General features: G+C 44.2%; 1 protein-coding gene across 1 annotated transcript; it reads right to left on the reverse strand.

Moving 5' to 3' along the window:
- Window positions 1–374: 374 nt before the first annotated feature.
- On the reverse strand, window positions 375–10,646 carry FUCA2 (alpha-L-fucosidase 2). The gene is made up of 7 exons (XM_083856276.1): window positions 10,129–10,646; window positions 8,060–8,247; window positions 6,054–6,393; window positions 5,229–5,439; window positions 3,705–3,895; window positions 2,453–2,561; window positions 375–1,116 (listed from the first exon to the last, which is right to left on the reverse strand). The coding sequence occupies exons 1-7, from the start codon at window positions 10,581–10,583 to the stop codon at window positions 976–978; spliced, it is 1,635 nt and encodes a 544-aa protein (XP_083712402.1). The 5' UTR covers window positions 10,584–10,646; the 3' UTR covers window positions 375–975.
- Between the last annotated feature and the right edge of the window lie 5,658 nt (window positions 10,647–16,304).

Below are 16,304 nucleotides of genomic sequence, written 5' to 3' on the forward strand. Positions count from 1 at the left end.
CCCTGAAACAGAAATAATTCATGCTTTTTGTTGTCCTTTATCTCCTCCTCTTTGCAAGTTCCACCTTGTGTGTCTATCCCTACAAATCATGACACATGATGAGTTTGGAAAATTTTCATGCTGGATGCAGTCTAGTCTCTGCTTAAAATATTGTCTCTTTGCCAAAGTTGAAGATCCCTAGCAACTCCTGATTACTTCTCTTTTTTCAAGAGTTAGTCACTCAAGTAAGTGTTTTGTTTAATACTCCACAGAAGGCACCCTGGTAACTATGTATAAACAAAGGCTGTAAACAAGAGGTGAGTTTTACCTATGTAAAATGATACAAAATATAAAACCCAAACCCTCTCCCCGTTTACCTGTTACTCAAGAATAGAAATGTAAATGTAAAATTAATTACTTCCAGGAGGAGAAATTATGATGTATAAATGCATACAGGCAATGCATATGTGATGAATTCCTAATCGTTACAGGCCTGTTCTTGCAGGCATTACCCTCCTCAGCTGAAAATGCCAGCTACCACTAGTTAAACACACCTGGGGAAAGTATATTCTTTCTCTAAAAGAGAAAACTTTTACTGTGCAGTTTTGTGGAAGGTAACTTTCTTGCACTAAAGAGGGTGTAACTGACTTATGTGCACTTGAACATGAGCTTGAGCTTTATTCTTTCTTCTGTCTAGAGCCTGTTTCCCACCCACCTCATTCTTCACATAATTTGGCCGGAAACTGACTAAACCAAGTGTCGAGGTCAAGGTAGCTGCTTAGCATTTCACACATTCAAAGAAGCAAACTGCGTGCAGAGGATCAATTATCTAGTGCTAGACGTTGTGAGGTTTGTTCCATTCCATCCTTTTATAACAACCCACTTCTCATAGAAAAAGTGAATTTATTGGTCATTCTCAAACAAGTTAGTTTAAAACAATAAGAAAGAGCAAAAGATCATCATTCCCTTCTAGCCAGGGCTCCAGCAGAGTATGGCTCAGTTTACATCAGTCAGTTGTAAGGTCCAGCCCCACTGACATGGCAATTGCTGAGGAGTCAATTGAGGTAGAGCAATAACCATTCCCTTTTCTCCCAGGGCAACCCACTTCAGCAGATCCTTGTACCCAGCCAGCTTCACCTGAAATAGAAACACTCACTATAGTTACAACAGCACCTTTTCAAAGTACACACAAGTGCAATATTGACAAAATAAATATTGATCCATAGCTACCTTACCAAGTATCCTTAAACACCACTTACCAGCCAAATGAGTAATAATTATTAAAGGTAATAGGAAAACATTTTCAAGTAGATATGCAAGTAAAAAAGCTACTCATGTTGGGTCTTGAGAAGTACTTAGGGCTGTAGAAGGTACATAAACACCTTTTGCAAACATTTGGGGTGGGATTTAGGTCTAAGCAGGAATCTGGGAGCCACAATACAGTGCTTTGCATCCTGTTTCCAAGCTGCCTGCTTCCCATGGTGAAACTTGTCATCTTGAATGAGCATGGCTGTTTCTTACAGAGTGCAGCCAGGTATCTCAGAGAAAGCTGAACTGAAGAACTAAAAACCACAAATAGGTTGATGATGTCACACCAGCTGGTGAGCTGCTGGACCAGCTGCAGACCAGTCTCTGCTGCTGAGGAACAGTACTTTCTAGTGCACATAGAGTCTAGCTGCACCCCCAAAATTCCAGAGGCATCTTCATCATTGCTGAAATGACTCCTCTCCTATCATGGAGCTGTCTTGGCACCAGTCAGACTACTTTCATATGGAACTAGACCAGCAGGGGCAGTCCAGAAACACTCCTAATGCATTTTGGCAGCTAATGAACATGCAGTGCAGACCAGAGCAGAGCTAAGCCAAAGTGAATCTTCCCTTAAATGCACAAAGTTGATACAAACTTCTGCTTCCATCAGGTTACTGGTAGGTGCCACACCTACCAGTGTAGGTGTGACATTGTCCTCAACCTCTACCCTCCACTTGGTATAAGATGCACATCCAGGGTCACACTGATTGCTCTGCAGCCTCTCTGGGCAACAAAAACCTCTCTGTACGTTCCCCTCCTGCAATGTTTTGACTTCAAACAACTGCACCACTACAGCAACTCCAGTATCACTGAAGTCATGAGGACAGCTACTTCTAAAGAAAAGTCATGCTGAGTTAAGAGTTACATAGGGAACAGGAGGGGTAGTACAGTTTTTCTCCCCTGCTCCTTGGCCTCTTTGTGATTCTTAGTTTGCGAGCTAAAACACATGCCAACAACATCTCAGTCTAACTTTGTTGGAGAACATCCCACTGGGAGGACTGTGACAAGGAGGTCTCAGAAAGAAAACATTTTGCTGGGTCTCTTCCAAAGTACTCTGTCCTAAGACCTATGCATTCCCAAAGATACCAGAAACTTAAGTAAAACAAGATGGAACATGACATCCTGGAAGGAGGGGAGGGCTCTGTGTGTGTGCACTGCCTTTTACCTGTGTTTCTCCAATCTTAGCCTGTGGTTCACCAAGTTCCAGAATTCCAGAGACTGGCCAGTTGAGGAAGATAACATTGACTTTTCCTTCTTTAGGGCTGGAAGTGTACCTGGTTAGAAATGGAGACCAAAAAGGCGTGTCAGATTTTCCTTGGAGATTTTTAGAAGTGATACATAAGAGTGCTTTCAAGACTGAAAAAATAGGTTAGAAAAATCAGTATTGATTACATTTTCACACACATAACCACCTTGTCAGATGAATTATGCCCTTTAATAATGTGCTGTGCCTTGAAAATTTGTTTCAACAAACTAAAGGTAATGAAAAGTATCAAAGAACAGAATTCAGAGGTAAACCTCTGTAGTAACTTTAGCACAGTGTAACAACTCAGCCCTATAGGAAGGAGATACTTGCAGGACAAGGAATCATTAACAGGTAAGTGTAGGTTATATTCAGAAAAACATGGTAATTCCCATCTATACACTAACATGCAGACTAAAAGAATTTAAAAATAGTATGAGTGACAATTTCCACCTTGCATAGCTAGTTTTAAAAAATACTATTTTCATGACTATGCCATTGGAAATCTTGCAGCATACACCTGAAACATTCCTCCCTCCTTCCTTCGTTTAGTTACATTTTTTTATTGCTCTTGAAAGGGATTTTACCAAACAGTCAACAGTTCAGCATCTCCAGGCTAAAGCCAGATGGCCTTACTGGGAATGGGAGTAAAGACACCCACTGAGACAAACAGGTCAAGACCAAAACTCTGATGAGACACAAGGGTGTTAGAGAAGCTACAAGTAACAAGGACAGAGCAGAGGCCAGAGACTGGCTGTATTTAGCAACCAAATAATTGCTGTTTTCTTCCCATGAAGTGACAAAGTATTCCTTTGTTCAGATAAAACAATTCATAGCAATCTTGTATTTCCAGTTGTTTTTTTTTTTAATTTCTGTTACCCACTAGAAGCAAAGAGTATTACCTAACAGATTAGCCTACACCAAGAAGCAAAATATCGCCGAAGAAATGCTTGCAGCTTTCCTTTCAGCCTCAGCATCAACCCAAAACTGGTCTCTACCTACAGCTTTATACACATTTTAGATGCAGTTACTTACAGTAACAATGGCATTAATTTCTTCACCACATACAAAGTAAGATGGCGATTTCTGCAGCACAAAGTCATTAGGCATTTCAAAGCTTCATGTACCATTGGTGCTACTTTCCAGAGCCTGCATTGTGGTTCAGTAGACTCACCAGACTCCAGGTGTGACCGTGTCATTCTGGGCTCTCCATGGCTTGGTTCCATAGATGGCCTCTCCGTTCACCTCCAGCCAGGCGCCCATCTGCCTCAGGCGCTCCTCAAACACCACCGCGATGCGACCGTCGTGGGTGGGCCCAATATTCATCAGGAGATTTCCTCCACAGGACACTGTCTCTGCAAGTTCCTGAAATGGTTTTAAACACACAGAGCATATGGTTATGAGTCATGAAATCACATATCTGAAATACTTTCTGAAGTCTGCTGTACTGCTTCAGAATGATGAACCAAATGAGTTATGCTACTGCTGCATGCTGACTTTGGGGTTCATCCCAAAAGTCAATACAAAATTTAAGCTCCCATAAAACAAAGCTCTGCTGTCAATTTTTATATCCAAAAACAGCCCCAAATACCTTCTTGCACCAATATGTCTGCCTGAATCTACATTAGAATCAGATCCTCCAACTCTTTATCATTTCAACTTCTGCAAGAATGTAATGAGTGTTTTACCAATTGGACACGTGATTTCTTAGCACCAGAGTAGAATTAGGCAAATAGTTGCTACTTAATCTTTTCTGAATCTTAGAAAAGGAACTTCCTCCTTTCCTCCTGTTTGATGTTTTTCCTGTTTTACAGAAATACCTGTAAAACACAAGGAAGCCTCATACAAAGCCTATAAAATTTGTGTTCATATCTACACTGCCCTCCAGAGATCATGGACTGAGATGCATGAGTCTGAGAAACAGACAGGTGGAGACAAGCTGAATTTGAACTAATTCAACCTTCTGGCTCTAAAAAAAGGTTACTTCAATTTGAAATTGTCTTTTGCAAGAACAGCAGTAGAAACAGATTTAGATTAAGCAACAATAATAATCAATCTTTCCCTCACTAGCTGAATTTTGCAATTAAATGCATTATTCTGAAAGACTGATTAGTCTTCCTTTCATTCAGGTTTCCTAAGCTTCAAATCTTTTTTAATACCTCAGACTAGTAAGGGAATCAATGTTCTAACAACACCAGCTGTCTGCTTCTGGCAGTGTTTACCAGTATGTCTGCAAGGAAAGTTTCTCGCTGCAAAGTAAAACTACTGTTGAGTCATAAACTGTTTCTATCCGTAAAGGGGAAAAGATGTAGTTCCTAAACAAGAATTGTTTGCTTCTCATCAGCTTTCATATGCTGTTACCAGAGAAACTTAGTCCAAAAGGTAATGATGAAACTTGCCCAGATCAGTCTTTGGCCAATCACTCACAGTGAAAATGGCTTCTAAGAAACTGACTGAATTTTTACTAGGAATTCATTCTATAGAAAAGACTAAGACAAAGATTAGGAATTACATAGATATTCCATCCTGCCGCCATTAGGCTGGAAATTAACAAAATTATTTATTATTTCACAGATTCGCTACTGAATTAAAATCATCTTATTCATAAGAACAGATACATAATGGAACTGTTAAACAGCAGAGTATAACCATCAGGAGAGAGACCGGGGAGCGGCAGCGGCCCCTGTGGCCACGGTACCTTGACCAGGTCCTCGATGGCGAGGTAGTCCCGCAGCGGCGCGTCCCTGCGGTAGCCCCAGGAGTGGCGGTCGATGGTCATGCAGTTCTCCCACTTGCGCGGCAGGAGGTGCCCGGGGTTGTAGCGGTCCCTGCACGTGTAGAAGCCGCCGTGGGTGCACATGGTGCCGGTTCCCCAGCGGTCGTTGGTCACTACTGTGTCCCGGACAGGGCTGGGAAAGGGGGGAATTTTATTAATTTTATGCTACAGCAGTCACAGCCAGCATAATCCCTTCCCACACTGACCCCTCCCAGGAACTAACAATTTGGATGACTTCTGTACTATTAATTTATTACAATAAGATTAAGTACAATGTCAGGATTTGTACCCTCATGCTTTGCTAATAAAAGGTCCAGATCAGAATTTCTTAGGGAAATAAGCTCCAGACTTTTACAGGAGCTCTGCCAGAAATCACTCTGCACTTCATAGCCACTGCCAGACGTTCAGCCTGCAATGACAAAAATGTATCCATATTCTCAAATGTCCTGCTATCCTGTGTTTCTGTGCAACAGCAAATACTTAGGGAAGACTATGATTAAACAGAAAAGCCTATAGCACCTTAAATGACTAATATGCAAATATGTTTAAAAAACACAAAATAGTGTTTTTCTAAAGCCAGCTTTGATAGTTCTAGGAAAGATCTGGATTCTGTGTTTCAGGAGAATTAATATTTTGTTAAGTCCTCTTAAGCAGAAGTAGCAGGTTCCACAAAACAAACAGAAAATGAAACAAATTAGACACAGAACAGAATTTCAGAAGAGGAGCTAAACCAGCATCATTATGTACCTGTCATTATACAGCCAAGCCAAGAAACCAGTGCTGTTCCAGTAAGTATCTGGAGCATCTCCATCCCCATCAGACCAAATTATTTCTGGCTGGTACTTGGTCACAATTTCATAGAGTTCTGGTAATGATTTGCTGGTTGGAAACTTTCTTGTCTTAAAGGCACTGGTGGCATCCTCACGGAAGAGGGGATTGAACCATTCAAACAGGGAATGGTATAACCCAAAATGCAAGTCAGTCCTGTTTCTAACAGATGCTGCTAGTTCAGCAACAAGATCTCGTTTTGGTCCCACATCAACAGCATTCCAATTCCAAGAGTATTTGGACCCCCACAAAGTAAAGCCTAAAAAGAGAAAAATCAGAGGATAAGAAAGAGAAGAGAGGAAGTTACAGTTCTTTCTGGAAAGTGGTTGGAAATGTTGCAAAATATAAAATAATATAAATGATACATGCAATTACACTGTTGTCATGGTATAAAGTGTGCCTATAACCCATTTATGCACAATGATATTGGTTTTAACATCAGAACATCATGTATTTTTTATAGATACACATTTATATTCTCCAGTTCTGTACTGCTTAGGATAATTATTCATTCTCTTCAATTATTCAGTCTATTCGTATGTCCCAATTAAATTAACTAGATTACTTTTAAGGCTCCTTCCAACAAGGCATTCTCTAACTCTATGACTGTGAAATTAACCAAAAATACAGCAGATTTTGAGGCATCTACATTGAATGTGAACTGTAAATACACAATCAGCAACTGGAAGATAGAATTCTTTCACAGCTGCAGAAAGCCCAAGCTATCATCTGCATTCAAAGACTGTTCTCATCTCTTCTGTTTCCATCTCATGCAAATGTTCACTTTTGTTTGCCTTGATATTTATAACAGCTCAATCAACTACTTTGTACATGTATAAGGAGAGGGCAAAACCTCCTGAAACAGCTTTTAAAACATCAAGATTAAATATCAGGAGGGATGTGACCTTTCAGACATCCACTAGTCCAGCACAAGCACTTTCAAATACTACTGCACTGCAGACTCAGACCACTGCCAGAGGAGCTCCACTCTCACCTTCTTATTCCTTTATACTCACTGCCTAATAAATCTTGTGCTACTTTTGTGAACTGGATACATGCAATTGTACTGACTAAATAACCTAAAAATTCATGCACAAGGATATTGGACAAATGAAATGAATCCTAGTTCTTTTGAAGTCACTGGGAATTTCACCACAAGCATCACCAACATCAAGATTCATGTGTGTCAGAGCTGAGATTAAAACTGACACATCACAAGTTGCCAGCCCTGAATCCACATCTCACAAAGACCAACAACATTCATTAGATGTATTGTAGTATACTTTAATATATTATACTTTCTTTGCTACTGTATTTCCCTTCTAGAAGCTTTCTTTTTTTACTTTTCTCTGCAAAGCATCTTACAATTACAGTGCTAAAAACCCCAATTGTGCCTGTAAAGCTACAGGTCTGATTCAAGGTTTTGGCTTCTGTGTACTACATCAGGAAGAGCTATACCTTCCTAAATCTGAAGTTGACTCCTGGAATATGCTCCTAAATTCCTTGGAGAAAACAAGGGAATTTGTTAACTGCCTGCACACAGCAGCTCTCCACATGTTAAACAGTGCAGAATTCACTTTTATGGTTCCTTCAGCAATAAACTGCACGGAAATAAAAAATAAACTCGGCCACTGTAGGAAGCTCAGCTGCCCCCACCACTTCAGGCTGTCTTACCTATGGCAAGAGAACAGTGGCACAATCTATTGCTCCTCTATACAAACTCCACAGCCACAGCTTTTGTGTAAGAGTCAGAAAAATACCTGCACATATTTCTTGGGTGGTTTTTGTTTTCTCTTTGGCTGTGGTGGGGCAGGTAAGCCTGCCTGGTTTTCTCTATATCTCTTAGAAAGCAGGAAAGTCACCTGCTTTTTTCATCTGTTGACAGAAATGCAGCAATTACCACCATTCACAAAACTTCCACTTACCCTCATGATGTTTTGAAGTTAAGACAACATATCTTGCACCTGAAGCCTTCAGAATATCTGCCCACTGGTTGGCATCAAAGAATTCTGCTGTAAACAGAGGACCAAAGTCTTCATAGCTGAAGCCAGGTGGGTAATTTGTGTCCATAAATTTCACATAGGGTTCTCTCTTTTCCTTCTGCCAGTACCACCTACAAAATACAGAACAAAACATGTCTGCTGATATATTTTCAGACAAAGAAAAGAGAATTGAAACCATCATCTCCTATTTAACACTGAGAGGTAGAAACATTGGAGGTGTATGACACTGGCAATAAGAGAAAAGGAAATCTTTGATAATCAATACTCTTCTGGAGCAATTTTTTCTATCTTATTTGTCCACGTTCTACATCTTTGAAGCACTCCACTTTGGAAAGGTATCAGGATTTCATTTGAAGCAATGGAAAAAAGGAGCTATACTTTAAGAATGGAAAAGTGGCAGTCTTGGTCAATACCCAAATCTCAAAACTGTACTAGAGACCACAGAGAGCTGGTGGAAGCAGCTCAGGTGCCATGAGAAATGCTTGTTTTCCTGGCTCTGTGCCCACATTGCAACCCCTGCCACCCACAAACATGGGGACCATCAGCTTTACCTTCCTGACAGTCCTGAGTCCTCTACACAACTGCAGCTGAGTGTCCACAGCCCAGGGCCGGAGACAGCTGTGACCAGGTCACTGCAGACTCTGCACACCTGAGGCTTGCAAAAAAAGCCCCCCTGCTAGAAGGCATGTCCTCTAACCGAAACCTGTCCCTGCAAGAACACCACACACCTCGGACACCTTTCTATGAATGAAACCAAGCAGCACACAGGATGGGTGACGATAGTTTATGACCTTCCATTTGAAGCTGTTAATGCAGGACCTCAGTCACCACACAGGACCAGGCTGTCAGAAGGCCCTGAAGCAGTTCTATACTCACACCTGCCATGGGATAGGAGATTACAGGAATATAAAAAGCAATTAGAGTTTTGGGGTCAAAACCCAAATGCTCAATCCTGAGTCTGTACACCACTATCAGAGTAAAGCACTCTAAGTGAGGCTTGAACCCAAACCTAGTTCTGTCTCACCCCTCTAAAAGTAAATGGAGTCTGCATTAAAAACCTCCTGAAACGCTTGAACTTAAATCTGAAAAAAACAGGTGTCAGGAAACACTGGTTTGATTAGATACATGTTGGCTTGTTTTGCAAATATTCTAATTAAGGTTCACCATAGCTCTGCCACAAAGCTACCCTTATCTTCATATTGTAAATAATAACATGTCTCACAGGAAGCATTTGGTACAGCATGGAAAGGTGACAGCAGACAGGCTTACAGCCAAAGGGCCTGAACCAGTGAATGCTCACAGGACAAAGATTTCACTGAGCTGCTGAACAAAAGTTACATGAAGGATCAGAGCTTTAGGTTCTTTTAAGTGCAAAGCACTCTTGAATAATAGTAATAATGGTTAAAAAAAAAAAAAAAAAAAAAAAAAAAAAAAAAACAAAAAAAAAAAAAAAAAAAAAAAAAACAAAACAAAAAACACCCAAAAACCAGCAGCACAAAATGTGCACAAGAAAACAGCAAGGCTGTTTGCCCAGTGAGGGTAGCGATGGTCTCCTGTGCTCCCCAGAGGCTGGGAGATCCCAAAGGGGGAGAACCCCTTCATCCATCCCTTCACGGTGGTCCTGCCAGGGGTCTCTTTTGGCCACCCCACCAACCACCTCTCTCACACTGTTGTGCTGCAAAGCACTTGTCTCAGCTCCACCAGCTCTCTGCGTAATTCAGTCACTTCAGCCCAGGAACTCAGGAGTTTTGGGCTCGGCAGACAGAAGTACTTTAAACTCCACTTCCTCTGCCAACGGCGCCGTGGAGCCCGTGGTCTCGGGTGAGCACAGAGCTCCTGGCACACAGCCGAGCTCCCCGGCCAGCCTGCAGAGGGGCTCCAACCCCAACCAGGGCTGTTCTGGGGACCCCACACCGTCCCCGCCCGCCCGAGCGCCGCTCTCCCTCTCAGCGGGGCCCCGGGGCCGCCGGATCGCTCCGGCTGCCGCTCACCAGAACCACTCGCTGCCGAAGCTGGGCACCGAGAACACGCCCCAGTGGATGAAGACGCCGAACTTGGCCTCGTCAAACCAGGCGGGCAGCGGGCGGGCGTCCAGCGAGCCCCATGTGGGCTGGTAGCGGGGGCGGGCCCGCAGCGGCCCCGGCAGCAGCAGCAGCAGCGCCAGCGCAGCGCGGCCTCCCGCGCCCCACATGGCGGCGGCTCCGCGGGCCGGGGCGGGCAGCACCGCTCGGCCGGGACGGGCCGGGCTGGACTGGGAAAAGGAGAACAACAGGAACAGGGGCAGGAGCGGGGCGGGCTCGGGCTGTCCCCGCCCCGCCGAGGCCGCCGGCAGCAGGGGGGTGCTGGGCTCCGGCCCTGCCCCTGGCAGCACCCGGCCGGCACCGCCGCCCCACTGCACCCTCTGCACCCCCCGCAGCCTTCCCGCCGCCCGGGGGCCCGTCCGCATCCCTGCCGCTCCATCTGCCTGCTCAACCACTCACTGCCCCCCGGCTTTTAAGGATTTAAAGATAATGAGGTAATTGGCCGACACCCCGCCCCGCCGGCTCCTCCCCGGCCGCCCTGTCCCTCCGCCCGAGCGCGGCCTGGCGGGGCCTGCAGGATCCGGCCTGGGGTGTGCGGGCTGCGCTCCAGAGGCGGCCTCGGCAGCCTGCTGGCTTTGTGCTCCCCGCCTGCTTCTGACCACAGGCTCAGCTTCCCTCCCCTCCCAGGAAGGGCAGGGTGTAACATCGCTCTGCAGCCCCTTCCAGCCTGTTGTCCGTGGGGGCTTCCCGGGCAGGGGGGTGGCCCAAGGCCTGTCAAGGAGACATTTCTCTCTCCGATCACTAGAAGGGCCTGTGCGGACGCTGCCTCAATTCAGTAGATGGCACTTGGCGTTTGTGCTGTGGATCACCGGTGGCAGGCACATACTTTAAAAGACAGATCTTCCAGCAATTTGTTGCCCGAGCTGGTGCTTCTCCAGTCTTTCCTGATGCCCGAATTTTGTGGTTTTGCTTCAGGCTCCAGCTGCCATGGGACAGCCTTTGTGACCCAAATTATAATTCGGTTTAATCAGCAAATACTAATTTTCCATAATCATCACCACAAATGGAAATTTCTTTGGCAATCCCACAGTCGAAAATGAATGAGCAGGCAACTGAATTAATCTCTCTCTGACTGAGAAGGATGTATATTTTACTGCTGTTCTATGGAAATAGAGCTTCAGTTTCCAGAGCTATTAACCACAGTTTTTACATCTAATTCAAAAGATATTTAAAGGGCTGTGAACACAAGATGTATATGATTTTGTATTATTTTCATTTATATACCTTGATTAATATAATAAATTACAGGCAGATAAAAACCATTGTGATTTCCAGCATATTATTCTTTATGACTGACTGTTGACATAACTCCAATTTACAAAAGCACTTTGGTATTACAACAGGAACCTCCTCATATCTCTTTTACATTCACTGGTGACCTACTTTATGTCTTCTTTTTCCTTCACCCCTTTAGGTGTCACTTTGCTTCTCAAAAGGAATCTTTAGATGCCTTTGACCTCTTGCTATGGTACCCTTTCTAGTTTATCTTTCGATTTCTTCATGTTCTTCTTTTTGATCACACCAAAGGATTGCAGACACTGTGTCCTTAATGTGGGAATTTTGAAGCATACATTCTGTACAGCACAACAAAGTTACAATTGCTCTGTAGCTCAAAATGTTTGGAAGAAAAAATAGTTTTAAAAGAAGTCAGGGGCTGACCCAAAGCTTAGTGACCTGCCATAAACTTTGGTGAGGTTTGGAGCAGCGACTGAGTATTTCAATAACAAACTTGATCACACCTCTTCAATAAAATAAAATAAAATGGAATGGAAAAGTGGCAAACATTTCAGTAAATAGCAATGATGAATACACTTCTGATTAAGGCATAAACAGGTCTAGAAAATGTCATCAGCCCACACACGCCCAGGTAGTGAAATCCCTGGTGGGTGAAAAGGTCCTTGGTGTACAATCACATTTGTAATGATGCAAGCTGCAAAGGGTAAATAATAAAAATAGCACATTGTCAGATTTTGTGAATAACACAGGACTGGTGTGTGCAGCTGCAAAAAGCTCTCTAATCATGGGTACAACGTTGCTGCCTGTGTGACCATGGAGCCTCTGGGCCCGTGAGAGGGGCTGTAAGCATGGAGCTCACTGCGTGCCCTGCCAGAAGCCCCTGCCCTCTCCCACAGCACAGTCCCGCTGGGAGAGCTCTGCGGCTGGGGAAGGAGCAGGCTGGTCTGTCAGCAGAGGGGAGAAGAAATAATGAAAGCAATTCCCTGAGAGAAGCTGAGCAGAAAAGACCTTTTGACCTGACTAATGGCTGACATACGAGCGTTCTGTACTGGATCAACTGCTTGGACAAATGCAGAGGGTGACTGCTGGGAAGATCACAAAAGCCCAGTGCCTGGGGAGCACTGAGACGAAGGCACTTGCTTGCCTGGGTGGAAGCAGAAACCAGAAACTGAATTTCGCATGGACAAATTTCAGAACTGAAAACTTTTGATTCAGACCTGGAGAGTGGTGGTTGTTAAAATGCAGCCTGAATGCAACTTTCACATTGGATAACTAAATAATGCAACTCTGGATACATTAAAAATATATGGTGCAGTCTTTTCTGTCTTTGTCACTGTGGCTGCATAGCAGAGAGGGTTTTATTCGTGGTAGAATGTAATATGACTTGCCTGTAAGAAGCACTATGAACTTTAAATTTCTTTTTAAAGATGCATCTTGTAAAAGGGTTTCTTTAAAACACCAGGAAACGAAACCATGAAGCTTGATGTTGCTTCTGCCTGAGTGTCTGTGACTGATCTGAAAGGCAGAAGAGTACCTTCCTGCCGAAGTTAGTTAAGTCTCTTACATGCAACTCAATCCTCAAGAAAGATGGGAGGGAGGTTATGGCGGGGGGAGGATATTTGACCCGTCTCCTTCGCAGGGATGCGTTGCCTTGTGCAACTTTCCGGCTCTGTGGGGGGGAGGACACCCTGTTACACAAAGCAGAAGTGCTGGTGTGGGTTACTCGGCTCTTTTTAACGGATTTTTTTTTTTTCTTTTTTTTTTTTTTTTTTTTTTTTTTTTCCCCGAGAGAGGGCAATGGCGGGAGCATGAAGTCACCCCGGGGGATGGGTGCATCTGCGCACCCAACCACCCAACTCCCCACTTTGCTTCGCTTCTGTGCAAACATAAAATTTATGTTCCCAGAGACCCAAAATCGCCGCCGGCGTCCCGGCGGGGCGGTCAGAGGAGAGGGGCGGCTCTTCCTCTGCAAACTTTCCCTGTCCCCTCCCTCGCCGCCTCTCTCCCTGCCCTTCTCTCCTCCCTGCCCTTCTCGGCTCCACAACAACGATGGCTGAGAGGCCGGGGAGCAGCGGGACAGCGCCGCTGCCCATCTGGTCCTTGCCCGGTCCCCGCGGCCGCTCCCAAAGCGACATCTCCTCCTTCTCCTCCTCCCGCAGGACCTGCCTGCTGCGGTCCAACGTGGGCGGCTCAGGTAAGGGGGTGGAGGGAAGGGTCCTTGTGTCCGACACCTCGGAGCCGAGCTGAATTTGGGAAAAGGCATCCTCGCCGATGCCCTGTCCTGCGTAGGACTTGTCTTGTTTCGGTGGCCAGTGGTGTGGATTTCTGCGGTACGTGGTGCTTGATCTCCTCCTTGATAAGCTCTTTGGAGAGTTCCAGGCTTTTTATACCCGTGTTCACACGAATGAATGAATCCTGGTAGCATCGAGGATACACACCCATTTGCCAAAACGTCTCTGACTGCAAGGGCAGAACAGTCCCAGGAAAGCTTCAGGGTGTATTGCCGGGACATCAAAACTCCTCACCTTGCTGGTTCACACATTACACTTCGACTGCATGTCAGAATTTTACCTCGTGCCCTTGTATCTGCTTCAGGATTTTAATAGGTGGGAAAAACCAATGTGTAAGTCAGAATCTCACTATCTTCCTTGAGGAGTCAATCCCTGGAAGTGCACACAGGATGGTTGGGAGTGGAAGCTGTCCCTTTGGGACAGAGTAGGCTTCCTGCAGGATTTGGAGAAGCTTTGCTGTATAAAATGAGAGGACATGATGGTCCTAAATTACAGTGCAGATTCTTGAAAGTCACCAAAGTGGCTGGGCTGTGCTTTACTCAGCCTGTTTCCTGAGGTAGGACACTAAGGAAAATGAAATTCTGGTCTCTGTAGGGCTGAGCACATTTTGAAAATGTGTGCTTGCCCAGATGCAAATCATCCCTGCTCTGTTGACTGGAAGTCTGTAGGCACATACACCCTGGCTATGTCAGTATTTTGGATGCATTCACACACCACTGCACAGAGGTACCCTTGAAACAACATCAGGGAAGCTTCAGAGTGCATTGAGGGACCTCCTCTGCTGCAGCACGAGAGTGCAGTGAGTGGTTGGGTCTGTGATGGACCACAATGTTCTCTTATGTTTGTTCCTCAGGGACTCATAAGATGAAGCAGAACATTTGCTTGGGGAAGATAAAGTATACAGCTACGCCTGCCTGATGAGGAGAGAGGGAATGAAAATTTTCTTAGTCACATAGGAGCAAGTAGATTCAGCTCATGGGGCCAGAGGCTGCTAGCAAAAACAAATATAATTTTCTGTTCTACCTTTTTCTGTGTCTACTTAAAAGTTATGGTGAAGGACATTTGGGAAAGGGAGAAGGGAGGAGGGTCTAGAGTTTCAGAAAGGACTGCTTTTAGGTGCAAGGTGTATTTCAGCACCACCTGGAGAGTGCTGCATGAACAATGCCCTGTGACTGGATGTGTGCACACCTGGATCCAGAGGGATCCCCACAGAGGGATCCCCACAGAGGGATCGCCACAAAGACTGACAAGATTGACAGCATATCAGTGTGTGGATTGGTGGTTTAGGTACAAAGACTACTGACAACGAGATGGGTTCATTATGAGAGACTGGCAAATCTAGTGGAGGTAAAATGACATTTTTTTTCAAAGATGTGTTGTTATTTGTAGTTTCTTACACACAACATTTTAACATCCTTGTTGCTTGTCTTGATTTTTTATTTTAATTTTGAGGATATGCTTCCTGCCAGTAAGGAAGAAGTGTTGCTTTCTATTATTATTTTTTTGGTCATATTTTCTTTAAATCTGTATTTCCTCCCTTGCTGCTTCCTGTATCTTTTTTCCAGCTGCTCATTGGACACAACAAAAACACTTACATATGGCCACATAACTGTTGATTCTGTCTTCAAAAAGGAAAGTATGCATAAAAGATGCAAAGCTGTTTAATTTTTAATATGATTGCTAGAGTATTGGTTTTATACTGGGGTGCCATTAAAATAACCCGCTTTTTCATTCCCCTATTAACCTGGAGAACAACTGTAATGGGGACAGAAATGTGAAGAAACAATATGAGTCATTATTTTTGCTTCTACCTTTTTCTCTAGCCATACCATTTGGTTAAAGTAGGTGACTCATTTACATCAGATGTTACCTGGGCTCCAACAGCTGCATGTAGAGAGGAATAATTTGCATTTTAAATAACCTGCAAATGTTTGCTTTATGCCTGTTCAGAGACTGAGTCATTTGCGACTGTTGGCAGCTTCTGTTGCATGTTTGTTTCCACTTTCTAGAACCTGACATGAGTTGTGCTGAGATCTTGTCTCCTCACACTCCTTCAGTGATGTGTTGGTATCCTGTAGAAGTTTGCGCTGTCATTTATTTTACCACCTCCTGATCCACTGTTCTCAATGCAGGATCTATTAAAAGGCAATAATTTTAGGGACCCTTCTAGCTAGGGGGAATATAACAGCTTTTTAAAAAGTAGCTTTGGCAGTGGTTCATAAAATGCATCTGTTTGTTATTCTAGGTCAGTACTGTATGTATCTTGACAGTGCAGTGAGGCTGATAGGGTGGTCCCCAGGTTTATACTGTCTGTGCTTTCTTACCCCACTCCTGCTGCTCTTACACGCTGACAGAAGCAACTTCCTGGTATCACTTTACAGCATCTCACTTCATTAGCTGCCATCCAGTATGTGAGGACAATATATTTTCAGGATTTTCTTCTCAAAGCTGGCCTTTTCTTTTTAGTACTAGTGGTAGAAGATAACTTCATTTCTCTTTCTGAGCTATCACCTCATCCACTGTTTTGTCAGGCCTTTTTATTTGTGGGAAGCCCCTAGG

This window comes from Zosterops lateralis, assembly GCF_965231275.1.
Source record: "Zosterops lateralis genome assembly, chromosome: 3".
Lineage (NCBI taxonomy): Eukaryota > Metazoa > Chordata > Aves > Passeriformes > Zosteropidae > Zosterops > Zosterops lateralis.